The following is a 15,152-nucleotide window of genomic DNA, read 5'->3' as shown; positions in this document are numbered from 1 at the left end:
ATTATTGCAGGGGCTTGATCCTTCAGTGGGAGCGTGACTCGAAAAGATGGATGCTGAGGGGGGGGAACTTCCCGCCTGAAGATGGGTTGTATCGATGAAGAATGGATTGAAAATTTTCATTCTGAGGAAGAAACCGATGAAGTTGCTCAATGAAGAGATGCTGATAATGGATGCTTTGAAGTGAAAAACCGATCTCAATGAAAATAATGGATGATCCTCAATAGAAGACGGAGTCCTCTTTTTAAGGAGGAAGTGGAAGGCTCCCGAAGGTGGTTCGTTGGAGATGGAGGATGGAGAGAGATGGGATTTGTTGGAGATTAAAGGTGGGAAGCCCTCCTGCGAACGAAGCTTCCAGAGGAGGAAATGTGCGGGAGGATTCCGTTGTAGATTTTCACATTTTCCAATAAGAGGACTCCTTTTAAGAATTTTTTGTAAAAATGGTTGGGGAATGAGTTTTTGGGCAAAAGGCTTAAGAATCCTTCGTTTTTCTTGTAATTTTTTCCAATTTTTTTGGTCTTTGGTTTTATTTTCAATTTTTTGTATTTTTAGAATAAAATCCTAAAGCTTGTGAGAAAACAAAGATTAAAACTAATTTTTTTGTGTTTTGCAAAATATTTACAAAAGAGAATTTTTCTGAGAATTTTAAAGCTATTTTTGAGAAAATTTCTTCAGAAAGTGAATTTATGTCCGAATTTTAAAAAAAAATATTCGAGGTTTACAACCTCGAACTGAGAAATATAGGGCCGAGGATCCAACCGAGTGCCGGATGAGCCGCCCGAGCCTTTCAAAATCATTTTTTGGTATTTTTGTGATTTTATTTTGGAAATCAGACAACGGGGCTCAGATTTGGATTTAAAATACTGAGTTCAGACCCAGAGTTGAATTTGAATATATCAATGTGGAATTTAATCCAGAGATCTGAAGAAAGACTGAAATTTAGCTTTGGTTTTCTCAGAAAATGAAACCAGGGGCAAAAAAGGTCATTTTTACAAATTTTTGAAAAATTTGGGGTGTTCACATATGCCCATATCGCCCAACCCCTAAATACTCTGTTGAAGAAGGGCCTTTGAGTCCTTGAAGGATGCCATGACCCACAACACCGTATTGACCCTACCTGATTTTATGAAGACCGTTGTGGTGGAGACAGACACAACAAAGCTGGGCATAGTGGTTGTTCTCATGCCAGAGGATCACCCTTTAGCCTATTTATGCAAGGTGATTGAGAAGGGAAAGCTTAGACTCTCGACGTATAAGGATTTCTTGGTCATTATCCTTCAAATGGGGAAGTGGTAATTGTACTTGATTAGCTGATATTTTATGGTCTGAATAGACCATCACAACCTGGAGTGTAAAATTTGGCATTTTTTCTTATTTTTGTATTTTCTAGATAAGATTTTTTTGAGGCCCTTTCTTAGATTTGTGGGGTATGATGGTGTTCTCACACATTTTTTGAGAACAATGACTTTTATTTTGTAAAAACAATGGAGTCAAAATTAGTATGAAGCAAGCCTGACAAGTTCCAAGGGCATTATGAGTAGTTCAAAGTTGTTTTAGGGGCAATTTGGTCACCAGTGTTGATTTTTTCTAACCCAGAGTTGATACAATGGGTCAACTACGAGAAGGCCAATTTTGGTCATTCTCAATTGACTTAGTAGCTTGGATTGCTATTTCTAGGTTTGTGAAGGTTAGGAATGGGGCTAAGGAACCCATTCATCCTTCTTTTGACATGCAAGGATAAATTTGTCCTTGCACTACTTGGGCTACCGTCCAGTTGCACCAACCCTAGCAGGGTTGACTCTGTTAGGGTCAACTGGGTTCAGCCAGGTGGCTAAACCCACTGATGCTTTGGTTCAACTCTAGATGACCTAACTGGGTTGGATCCAGTGAGCCAAACTAGGGGCCTTTGTTGGGTTTGACTGGTCAGGATCCGAGTGGTTCCTGACTGGATCCGGGTTGGACTCAGATCCACCCATTTTAATGAGAAGGAAAGGGGAGCACACCCCTCTCACCTCTCATTTCTCCCTCTTCTCTCCTGTGTGTGTGCCCAAGCTATCCACCCTCTCTCTGCCTCCACCCTTTTTTGGAAGTAGGCAACAGTGCACCACCACCTCCACCGCCTTCTCCCTTTGTGCTGCCATGTTTCACACTGTGGGGGTGACCCCAATCATGAGAAGCGAAGGAAGGACCGACCAAGGTAGGCCAGCCCCTCCCCTCTCTTCTTCTTCTTCTCCATGTTTCCCCTTCCTCTCCCATTGTTGCATTTTTTTTTTGTATTTGTGTGTTTTTTTGGGCATTATCAAGAAGGAGGATGGGTTGTAGAGGTGGACATGCTTCAGGAGCATGACTTGCGCTAGTGGTCATATACCCATCGGATTTTTGTGAGTGAAGGTAGGTATCGACCCCCCATCTTTGTGTTAGTGGCATGTGTTAGGCTCGTTTGAGTTGATTTATTGGAAATGTATTGGTTCTTGTGATTTGATGTCGTTGGGCATTCTTTTTGAGCCATTCATCAGAAAAAAATATATATAAGGGTTGAGATTCTGCATTTTTTTATGTATGAAAAAAAATATGGGTGTATTGAAATCTCTCTTAAATCTATGTTTTTGGTCATTTAATCAGAAAAAAAGAATATATATAGAATTTCTTTGATGTAGGATTCAAACTGTTGTCTTCTTTGTCAAATGAAAAAAAAAAACCTATATATTTATGTTGCTGCCATGCATTTATGATGTTTGATAAAAAATTTAAAAGAAAGAGGGTTGTGGCTGAGCATGTCACATTTTGGTTCTTGGTTGTTCTAGTCTTTGAAGAAAAACAATAAAACGGGTAGGCATAGTATTGCATGTGTTTTCTTCTTTTTTTTATTCCCTTATGATCTTGTTTGAGTGATTCGAAAAGGGCGACTTTGATGGGTCGTTTATACTGGAAAAAATGAATGAATGGTAGATATAAAATAAAATGTGTATTGTATATATAATCTAATGTTGCTTGTGTATTCAGATTGTTGTTTAGAAAAAAATGTTCTCAAGCTGCTTGTATTTTTTGATTTGTTGTTTCATACAAAAAAAACCCCACAAAAGGTCATGATGTTGTGAGCATTTATTTTTTTAGTTGTTGTGTTTTTTCCTGTTTTACAGTTCGGGATTTCAATAAAGAGATGGGTGCAGTTGCAATGCAATTTAAAAAAAATTTGTTGGTTTGATTTATACGTGACTGGTAATAAAATTATGTATATAAACCAAGCCTTTCAAGTTTCTTGTTTGATTATTGGATTTTAAATAAATAAAGACCCTCATGAGGGAGATTAACAAGGTTAGTTCTCTCTCCCTCTCCCATTCTCGTTAGAGTTCTCTAATCTCTGTACCATCTTCTTCTTTTTTTTTCCCTTCTTCTTGAAGTTTTTCTAGCATTCATTAAAGCCATTCTAAGGTTTGAAGATGTAGATGAAGGTCTTACTTCATTTGATAATCCAATTAAGGTAAGTACATCAATCGCGTAGACATAGATCTATCTAAACACATGTGATATATGTTGAGATAATTTTTAGATCTAAACCAATGGGGATCAGACCTTAAAACATTTCTTTAATATTGGTTAGAAATTTAAAGGACATGTTTTGGTGGATCCATGTCACCATGTAATAAAAAAGAAAAATGATTTTTAAAACGGGACTATTTATGGGCTTCTAATATGAAAAATGATTTGGAAAAACTTGTTTTCTTGTTATTTGTTAGATCTTATTTATTTCAACATGATTAATATGTTAATATTATATTATATTGATGTAATATAAGTTATAAAAGTTTTGAAAATTTGATATATGCTTGAATCCATGTTTTAGTATCCAAAATTCATTTTTGAAGAAGGTTTTGACAAAAACTTTTTAGGGTTTTGATGTTTTATGACAAAGAAAGTTGATCTGAGCATACATGGTAGTTTAGTTGATGTTTATCATGATTAAACATGTTATTACATGAATAAACCATGATTTCATATTGTTTAAGGTTTCTTATAATTCTTGAATAGATGAGATTATATTTGAGATATTTTATGAAGGTTTTGTGATTCTTGGATGATGGATGTTAACATTTTTTAGCAAGTTTAGCATGAATATGATCAAAGATGTGTTGTACCATGCTATAAATATGTTTAGAGCATTGAAAATCCTGATTGAATGGATTATAATATGATTCTTGTTCTTACTTAATGGATCTTGCATGAGTTTGAATCATGACTATTCTCTTTTTCATTTTTTGTTCTAGCCAATTTTAGAAAAAAATCGATATCTTTGTAAAAACAAGTTAATAAATATAAACAAATATTAGAGTATTCTACACATCTGGAGCTTGAATTTATAATCTTATTTTGTTTTGTTTGGGTCATCTTTGAGGTCAAAATGTTCATTGCTATAGAGCATTGGCTTTCAGACCTATTTCGACCAGACATTTTGAAAGTTTTAAAAACCTAATAAAAACCGATCAAAATAAATTATAAAAAATTTGGGTCAATGTTAAGATGTATAAGAAGATCTTATAAAAAAGGTTTTTGTCAAAAGTTTTTTTTTTTCTGTAAGTCATGAGAAATTCACCAATCTAGGATAATCTTTTGCAGTTGACAAGATATGTCTTATATTTTTTCTAGACAGGGATCGATTTCAATTTTTTTTTGATTTACGGTTTTGTTTCTTGGATTATGTTCTTGAGATGTTGAAGCAGTCTCAGTAAAATTTTGGTTCATGTGATTTTTAGAAGTTTTTTCAAAATCAGGTTAACAAGGATCTGAAGTGCATAGTATGTCTTGCGTTGGTCCCTAGTTGTGTTTTACTTTGTGCAGCATGATTATGGATGCTTATATTAAAATTTGGTTTGCTATACAAGTAAACTAAAAATATTTCATGTTATTCTTAATTGATAACCATTCATATGACAAGCATGTTAATGAACATTATGCATCGTAAGGCATGATAAGTGGAAAATAATTAGTTACACATGTTGGCTTCTTGTTAAAGTCTAATATACACTCACGCTTGCGCTCAGGCGGCCCTATAATGCTTAGTCCGGTTTGAAATGAATCCATTGATACTATATAAATGAAAGGACTCTAAGATAAAAACACTTTTCTTCTCTCGCTTGTCTAATGTGAGGAGTGAGACATTCATTTATATGAGAATGAATATATGAATCTGATAATCATGAATACAACTTAGCTAAAACAGACTAAATCAGAATAGATCACAACTACATAAATCATTCTTCTTCTTTGGTTTCTTTGTGTGCCTTTTCAAAGAAGTCATGTCTTCTCCTTTCCTTCGTTAAAGCGATGGTTTTAGACAGTTTCCCACAATGCTTGGATTAGATTATGGGTGAGCTGGATGCCTAATCCGTTGACTAGTTTTCCTTAACAGAAAGAGCTTTTGTCTCTTCTCTTGCGGGGAGCCATGAGGGCATCCTCTCTCTCTCTCTCTCTGGATTAAAATCCAAAAGATTTTCTCACTTGGATAATCTAATATCAAAACATTTCAAGATTACAAAAGAACAATATTGAAACTTTCAAAGAATCTTAATAAATACAAGACAATTCATTCATGTGTCTGATACCCGGGTAAATAAATCACGAAAGCCTGAAGCCTTGTCTTTCAGGTAAATTTAAAAGAATGCCATTGTAATTATTTCTTTATTAATACAAATAAAAGTTACCACATGAAAATATTGTTCCTAGCTATATCACTATTGGCCTCCCTCAACCCTGGCGCTTAAAGCTAAAGGTGTGCATAACTACGTATAGAAAAGAGCTTGTTCAAGACTGAACACAGGAAGGTGGTATCTGCATGCCAGTAGAGACTCCATTAACATTAGCGCACGTAGAGGTGGCCTGTCCTCCTTGTCCGCTGTACTTCAAATTGATGTCACTAAGCCCAACGTGCTCACAGGGAAATTCCTTGCTACACACGAGCTTTACAGCTACTTGTGATGCTGATGTTCCTTTCACGTTCTTAAAAGTTACGTTGCTGATCTTCACCTTTGATGAGGCTCCCTGTTTCAGGGCAAGGAAACGGAAAGGAAAATTAAAGTCCACACCATCAGTCATCTTGGGTGGTGATCTTTGTTAACCACTGCGGTGGTTACCCATGCGGATCAGATCCGGATATGGAGATGGATCCGGATAATAAGCAAATAAATACGAGGGCATGCATCATCTAGAAATTCATTATTTATTTATTCGAGTAAAGCACAAGAAAAGATTGGCCTGTGAAACAAGCTAAAAGTCACCCACCCACCTGTCCCGGGCATGAATTGTAAGGGCAATACTCTTGGTCGATGATGATGGGATTGTAGACGTTCTTCATGACTATATCTTGGAACGTGAAATTTTTGGCATAGAGTGCATTTGATCCTGCAGGCCAGGTCTTGATTCTCAAGCCATTTGTGGTGTCGCTGATGGTACAATTCCTTACTGTCAAACCACTCACGTCTTTCTCGTTTGGAGACCTCCCAAGGCTTCCGACGCTGCCAAAGTTTATATAATTCTCAAAATTTGTATAAAGGAACATGACGTGAAAGGATCATCAGAAGCAACTAATAAAGTTGAGCAAAAACTTGAGCAAGTTCATTAACTACAGCGTTCTAGTACTAGTGCTGGGAGTGCCCTTGTTCTTGAAGTTGGTTGCAAATAGCAACTACCTACCTTGTGTGTGATTTCGTCACTTTATCTGTATACTACTATCTTACAATTACCTGATGCCATGGCCTGGTCCACATAAAACATTGGAGATGGTCAGTTGGCTGCTACCAGCTCCAATGGATATGCAATCATCACCGGTGCCAATGGAAGATCTAGAGATACTGATCCCAGTGGAATCCGCAATATGGATGCCGTCAGTATTTGGGCTGTCACTTGGCGCTGATATCTTTAGATGATGGGCCTTGATGTTTTCCGAGGCAAAGATATGCATGTGAAAGGACTTGCTATCCACTGAAGATATACGCCGTATAGTTGAGTTGGTGAGAAAACTGAAGTTTAGAGACTGTTGGAACATTCACAAGAAGGCACAATAAATAAATTAATCTATATCTGTTCCCTCAAATCAGAAGTACTTGTAAGTGATTCCGAGATAATAATCCCATCTTACCGTTGGTAGGAACTTGCATTTGGCAGTTTTGGGGCACTTGTTGCTTGGCCAGGCTGATGCCCCTTGACCATCGAAAGTTCCGCCTCCGGTTAAGATCAGGCCATCAATGTACTGAAAGGATATCCAACTACCTGATGGGAATTGAGAGAGATCTGTAGGAGCTATCACCTTCCCCTTCACCTCCACTATAATAGGGTGTGCACCAGGGCAAGGGCCCTTGAACTCGATTGGGCCACTGAGAAATGTGCCTTGTGGTATCACCATGTGAGGCCGCCCATTTGATGCACAAGCAGCCCTCCATGCATCTAAAAATGCCTGAAATTCATAATAAGAGAAAATTAAATACTAGTAGTTAATTATGTCTTCTTAACCATATATTAGTAAAGCAGATTAATGTACTGCACATTTGAAAGGAATAAAATGTTCTTGTGCCAAGCCAGTCAGTCAGTGTGTCTTAATTAGCTTGTGAACTTTTAGGTGCATATGATATGAAGAGAACATGGCAGCTTTTCCGGTGACCAACATTGGTTTTCACATTCTTAGGTGTCTCTTACCATTTGGCTATCCGACCCGTGTAATGTTGGACTCTGTTGGATATAAACATTGATCAACCAACTCATGACGTGTCAGCCATGAAATAGTTCTTTAGGTACGTAGCCATAATTTTTATATGGTTCCCGTTGATGGGTTCTCACCAATGTTGTCAGATATCGGAATCGGACCTGTATCATTCGGCCAACGATTCAGGTGAATTGGCCGATTCGGATTATCAAGTGAATCTACTGAATCAGCCATGCAAAAAAATAATTAAAAAAAAATATTACGTGTCAATCAGAACGTGATACATGTTGAAACCATTAAAATAATTATTAACAAATTAATTTTAAGCTATTTTTTAACATTTATTAAAAAACAGCAGATTCAGGTAAGTATCATATCCATTTTCTGCCCATACGATACGTATTGGCCGATTCAAGCCGATACCCACAGATACTGACAACATTGGTTCTCACGATTCATGGAGAATCTTTATTATTTGCCTTAGTCCTAGAAGATGCCTGACCCGGGATACACAACGACCGAATTTAATTACAATTTAATTAGCATCCTTTTGCTAGTAGCTCTATAACGATATATTCATGCTAATTAATAACATAGGCTCATATATTCAGCTTGGACATTGTTATTTCCTGAGCTCATCATGCTTGACAATCCAATCTTGAATAATGTAGAAAAAAAATTGTCATCCACTTTGGTTATTGTGAAATTTAATTCTATTATGTATCTTTGTCACTAGGTGGGACCTGATGTGTTCCGGAGGGAAGTATTTTCAGTTCTTGATAAGGTTAGGGATGGAAAGACAAACCTCCTGATTTGGAGGCCTAATATTGTATATTACTTTTTGATCAATGAAATGTTCAGCTGGGTAAACCCCCAGCATTATTCATCAAAAAAAAAAAAAAAACTAAATCCTAACATAAATTTACAAGAGTTTTTTTTTTCTTTTCCCCTTTAACATTCCATCAAGCCTAGGAGTTCAATTCCTCTCCTTGTCAATCTATGGGCTTTGTTGAAAATCACGATGAGGCATTTAAAGTAGCTATAGCACATACCTTGCTGTCATCCGTTTGGCCATCAGCCTTTGCTCCAAACTTCTTCACATTGAAGACTAGATTTCCTGAATTAGTACGGGCAGCAAAGCCATACGTGCAAAAAGCTAGCACCAAGCACCAGGAAGAATAGACTCTAAAGCTCATTTCCATCTCTTCTCTATCAACACAAACACAGGCCAGCAGCCACCTGATTCTTTCTTTGCTCAATTCACCTGTTCATGGAAATTGTATCATTGTATGGGTATAAATAAGGAGTTGGAGTTGCAACTTCCTCTCTACCAACAACCCACTTTCCAAAATTCTAGCCATCCGCCACTCCTCACGCTGTCTGAAAATCATCTAAACAAATTGCTGTTTCCATTCCTCTAATCTCTTTTTTTTTTTCTTTTTAATAGTTAGTTACCAATAAATCTCAACATGTTTAATTAGTTTATTTCCAAATTAACTTCCCAATATATTTAGCTAATGATAGTAAATCACTGACTTCATATAACTGAACCACTATTTTTAAGAAAAGCACTCACCTTCTACAACATCATTCTGTTTTCTCCTTCTTTTCTAGCCATCCTGAGTTGAGTGCACATGTTCGCTGACATCTCTCTCCTACCCTTTTTACTATTGGAAGCAAGGCAGCTATCTGGCAGGTGTCTTGAAAGAGCTGAGCTACTAATGTGTGAAGGAAGAGTTCAGCTTTTCAGGAGCCAAGTTGTGGGTACTGACTGGGATATGCAGAACCAAAGGAGGCCCCAAACAACAAGTTTGATCAAGCTCGTTAAGCTAGATTAGGCTTGGCAAATTGAGCTATGATTATATATATCAACTTTACTAACATTTAACTGATTGAAATAAACAATACATTAAACAATGGCAATTTTGAAAATGCATAAGCAAATTTTAAGGATTGAATATATTTTTTGAATAAAAATGCGGGTTTTCAAAATAGTGGTAGAGTATGTTTTTTCTTTCAAGGAAAAGCAGTTAAATGATTTTTAAAATGTAAAACTAACGATATTTTTTAGCTCAATTTAAAAAGTAAAAGTGACTTTTTTTACAATATTAATTAAGTTTATATTATGAAAAATGCTATTATTTTTTATTGTGTTAGAATCATCTCAATTAGCAGCTCTTTAAGATCCTTAAAAAATCATAGTTGCCGACAATTTTTGCTTTATCATTACATATTTCCTAAAGACCATGCTTTGAATTGAATTGTTTAAATGAAAAAAAATGAATATTTTATAATCAAATATTTTCTACTGAATAAACTACGATAAACACATTTGTTAGATCTTGCAAAGGAAAAAACACCTGCAACTATGATGTTTAATGGGTCTTAGTAACCTAACATTTTAGTGGTCATACGATCCCTAATCTCTTATACATAATGTTATATTATACAACAAATATTATGATACATGAACTTACCCAACCCTCTCTTTAACCGTCCTTAGCTTGCCCTCTCTATTTCTTTCAATATCTTTCCATCTCTTCAACCATTTCTGCTACCAATAGAGTTTATATCCTCTCACTTTTTGAACCCCATACCATGCATGAGATGATCCAGATCTGCCTCTCATGCTAACTATGATCAAGAAAAGACCATTCTTTCTGTTGAGAACCGAATAGGTCAAATCTCTAGCTATATGTTATAAATTTACCACAAAAAAGGTTGTACTTCATTCTCCTATGCGTTTTGGCCAACGAGGCTACTATTAAAGTCGATGAAGATTGGATAAACCATCTTCTTATATTGATCAGTTGGAACGAATAGCTTTAGGCTATTGCTGAGATCATTCTAATTTCAAAAGGCCTCGTAAGTAAATTCTGAAACACAAAGACCCTGTTCGGATGACACCAATATCGGGCTAAACACCTGGTTTCTAAAGTGAAACCAGGTTTTGGATGTGTTTGGGTGACACTCGAAACCTGTTTTCACAAAACTAGGTTTTGGGTTGAACCTGTGTAAAACCTAGTTTCGAAAAATTCTGGATTCGGTAGATTTTTCCTACACTAACTGGTTTATGCACCCCCCCACTCCCCTCTTCTCGCACACCCTCACATCCCTCACCCCTTCCACCATTATGCCATCGCTCTTCCACTTTCTTGGTGATATACACCATTGTCTTGAGACATCCATCACTAATGTTGCCTCCATCATCGCCTTGTCACCGACATTGTGTGAAATTCCACTAGAGGGGGGGTGAATAGTGAAATTCGTTGCAAGTTGATATAATAAAAAATAAAGCAATAAGGCACAACACAATAAACACAGGATTTATACTGGTTCGGTCAAAACCCTGACCTACAGCCAGTCCCCAAGCAAATCACTTGAGCTTTCCACTATAACATCCGAGTCACCGGATAAATAGTACAACACCCTATTCCTTAGAGGTCTTATTCTCTCAACAGAGAAGGGGCACACCCTCTTCCACAAAGGTCTTCTTCTCTCAACAGAGAAGGACAACACCCTCTTACACAGAGGTCTTCTTCTCTCAACAGAGAAGGGCAACACCCTCTTTCTCAGAGGTCTACTTCTTTCAATAAAGAAGGAATACAGTGAATAACAGAAAGTTACAATACTTCCTATAGAACCTTCAGGATGATATGAATGCACGAATGAAGGATTCTCAGAATGTTTTGTTTGTCACTCAGAAGATACTCTTTGTCAAAGAGTTATTTTTGACTTTTTCTCTTTCTTTTCTCTTTCTTTTTCTAGGCTCTCTTTCAAATATCGAATAGGTATTTTTCTCGTTGTAAGCTCACTTGTCTATTCCATTCCCTTATGTTTTGAATAGTTCATTTGAGTGTGTTTTTATAGCTTAAAAAAATAGTCGTTGGCTTTTTGAAATCGTAGCCTTTTTAAGATGTGAAATGTCATGTCATTTCAAAAAACATCTTTAGAGAAATTCGAGAAAGTCTTCTTTCCATAAAAGTAAAATATAGGGTACACTAGTCGTTGTAATATTTTAGGTAATATATATTTTATGTAAAAAGTCTATTTCTTACAATAGTACATTGAACGTTGGATTGTAGGCTGTCATGTAGTTTTGTCTTTATCCTAATTAATGATTTGTGGTACATAAGTACTTCTTTACTTTAAATGAGTGTAAGTACAATAAATGCTTTGAGATATTTATTTGTACATAGTCATGTCAAGAGTTTTCTTTATGTTGTGTTTTTCAAAGTCTACAGAGAGAATGAAGACTATAAGTAAGTCGACATTCTTGAGAAGGATATTTAACAAGAATTTCTTACAGAAGGTATTTAATGCTATACAAAGAGAATGATGACTTCAAGTAAGTCGACATTCTATGGGTTTGTAAAAAGGTAACTAGAGTCTTTTCAAAACCAATATTATATTTGTTTTCTTTGTGTAGCCGATTTCATGTTTTGTCTTTTTCCTACATTTGAAATCATTTCTTTAAAGAAGGTAACTAGAGTCTTTTCAAAACATATTATATTTGTTTTCTTTGTGTAGCCGATTTCATGTTTTGTCTTTTTCCTATATTTGAAATCATTTCTTTAAAGAAGGTAACTAGAGTCTTTTCAAAACATATTATATTTGTTTTCTTTGTGTAGCCGATTTCATGTTTTGTCTTTTTCCTACTTTTAAAATCATTACTTTTCAAGTTGTCTTGTATATGATATAAGGTACAATTATTATATTTTGAAATCATGTCAAAATACCTTTTTCATAAAGGGTTGTAAGAAGGTACAATTATTTGTTTTCAAAAAGGAACTTTTTGAAACTATCGTATACTTTTATGAAATAGCTTTTATGAGTGAGTATGTAATATGCAATATGTATGCTTCTGAAGGTTCTGTTACAAATGACTCTAAAGAAGAAAAAATCTTCAACTTGTGGAAGCCGATCTCTTTAGATGGTCTTTAGGAGTGCATGGCTCAACAAGCTTTTTCTTCAAGGAGTATGATTGCACCATAGTTGTACTTGAACAAGAGGTCTCCATCCTTTTTGAGTGAGATATCCTTGCATCAAATACTTGTTAGATATATGACAAAGCATATCCAGTCATTATATAACATTTTTCAAGAAGACATATTATCATATCATATGAAATCAAATAAGACAGTGTATCATATTATGTGACATCAAAACAGAGTTTCTCAACATTGTGGTCATCGCCAGTACCAGTGATAGTATCAGTAACATCCCTCTCTCTCTCACACACACACACTGTTTGGTTCACCAAGCCCTCAATCAGATCATGATTAAAGATAAGTACCTGATTTTGATAATCGATGAGTTCTTGTATGAATTGCATGGAGTGCATTACTTCTCGAAGCTGGATCTCTGATCTGGCTACCACTAGATCTGCATGGCCCAAATGATGTGCATAAGACCTCATTCTGGAGTCACAACAGTTACTACGAGTTTTTGGTAATGCCTTTTGGTTTCACCAATGCACCAGCAACCTTCTAGGGTATGATGAATGATGTTTTTTGGCTCTACCTATGGGCAGTTCATTCTGGTCTTCTTCAACAACATCCTGATCTACAATCACCCTTGAGAAGACCATATGATCCACCTGCATTCATTGAGTCCGGATCGAGATCCAGAGGATAGTTTTAACCATAAACATGTATGTGCTCCCCTTAAAGGGTGCAAACATTATGTTGGAGATACAGTGGTTGTAGTCTTTGGGGTCTATCAAGTGGAACTTTAAGGACATGACCAAGAAGTTTGAGTATAACGAACAACTTATGGAGATCCATGTGCATTATGATATGTTCAAGTCTAAACAACTTGCCAAGGTTGTACGAGAGGGTGTGTCCCATGTGTATGTGATGATGGAAGTGCATGGGATAGCCACGATCCCTGAGCCAACTTGAGGGGACTTTATAACCTTGCTCCAGGAATTTGGCACTATGTTTGAGGAGCTGAAGGGTCTTCCTCCCTTATGGTCATATGATCACACTATTTTTATCATGCCGAGAGCCAAACCAGCTGACGTCCGGCCACATCAATATGCACACGTCCAAAAGCTAGAGATCGAGAGTACAGTGAGGGACATACTCAAAGGCAGAATCATTTAGGCCAACAAGAGTTTGTACTCTTCTTCGATTTTAATGGTGAATAAAATATATTGGTAGTTCTACATCGATTACAGGGCCCTTAATTAGATTATGATTAAGGATAAGTAACCAATCCTTGTGATTCATGAGTTGTTGGACAAGTTGCACATGGCACACTATTTTTTAAAGATAGATCTCAGGTATGGCTATCATCATATACAGATGGCTTCAGAGAACGTCCAGAAGATGGCGCTCTTGACCCACAACATGCATTATGAGTTCTTGGTAATTTCCTTTAGCCTCACAAAAACTCCAGCCATATTGTAGGGTCTCATGAATGACATCTTCCAACCCTATTTTTTCTAGTTCATATTGGTTTTCCTCGATGATATCCTAATCTACAGTCCTACGTGGGAAGACCACTTGCATCACTTGTGGATTACCCTAGACACCCTCATTGAGTACCACTTGTGTGCTCGGTGCTTCAAGTGCAGTTTTGGGCAGACTCGTGTCTAATACTTAAGATACATCACTTTGGGTCAAGGGGTGGAGGTTGACCATGAGATGATCGACTGCTTACTGTTGAACCTGAAAGAACTGGCCTTCGAGGGAACATGTCGCAGGAACCATGACTGCAGGGCGTAAGTGCACCTTTCTACCAAAATGGTCTCTCCGAGGGCAAATCGAGCCAAGCCTCTGTAAGGAAGGCTAATGCGGCCATGGAAACTGAAAGCTGACGGGTCTGCTTGCTTCCCCATCTTCGAAAGAGCTGGGCAACTCTGATATCTATGAAATTCTGACCATCTTGGAAGAAAGCTAAACCCACTGTGCACATGATCATGGCATGCTGAATTCTGTCTCTCGCTGCTCGAGATAGAGTGCCAACCTCTTTGTAGGCTCCGTACTTTTGATATAGTTCGAATAGGTCGATGAACTGATTTCCACCAATCTCAGTGAGAGGCCAGGATCTGCTCCCCGTTGCTCTTACTAAGGCTTCTCGAACATCCACCCCTTTCATGTTGATCAAAAATTGTTGCTCGACAGGATCATCTGGCTGACCAGCTGGTTCGGGCAATCCCATAATATCATTGAACTCATCCATCAGCAGAGTCATCTCTCCCTAAGGAAACCAGAATGTGCAGGTACGTGGATTCCACCGTTCTGCCATGGCCTGAATCAAAGCTCCATTGATGGTTCGCTTGCCTACTGCTGATGCCATCTCCAACCCACAGTCATCCAAGTGGTCTGGGAACATACGTGAGAAGGTGGCGAACCAAGAATAATACCACCGAGGGAAGAAAGGTCGAGACTGAATGACCCGTAGATCCGGAGGTCCATCCTGAATCTGATAGAAGACATGATCTCGGGGAAAGATA

General features: G+C 37.1%; 1 protein-coding gene across 1 annotated transcript; it reads right to left on the bottom strand.

Moving 5' to 3' along the window:
- Positions 1–5,796: 5,796 nt before the first annotated feature.
- Positions 5,797–8,892, bottom strand: LOC149812990 (exopolygalacturonase-like). Its single transcript, XM_089991040.1, has 5 exons — positions 8,743–8,892; positions 7,130–7,444; positions 6,735–7,024; positions 6,274–6,506; positions 5,797–6,029 (listed from the first exon to the last, which is right to left on the bottom strand). Exons 1-5 carry the CDS (start codon positions 8,890–8,892, stop codon positions 5,797–5,799), a joined length of 1,221 nt encoding a protein of 406 aa, XP_089847166.1.
- Positions 8,893–15,152: the final 6,260 nt, after the last annotated feature.

This window comes from Nuphar pumila, chromosome 16, assembly GCF_984573655.1.
Source record: "Nuphar pumila chromosome 16, dmNupPumi1.hap1.1, whole genome shotgun sequence".
In the NCBI taxonomy this organism is placed as follows: Eukaryota; Viridiplantae; Streptophyta; class Magnoliopsida; order Nymphaeales; family Nymphaeaceae; genus Nuphar; species Nuphar pumila.
This window is presented reverse-complemented; position numbering and strand designations above follow the sequence as displayed.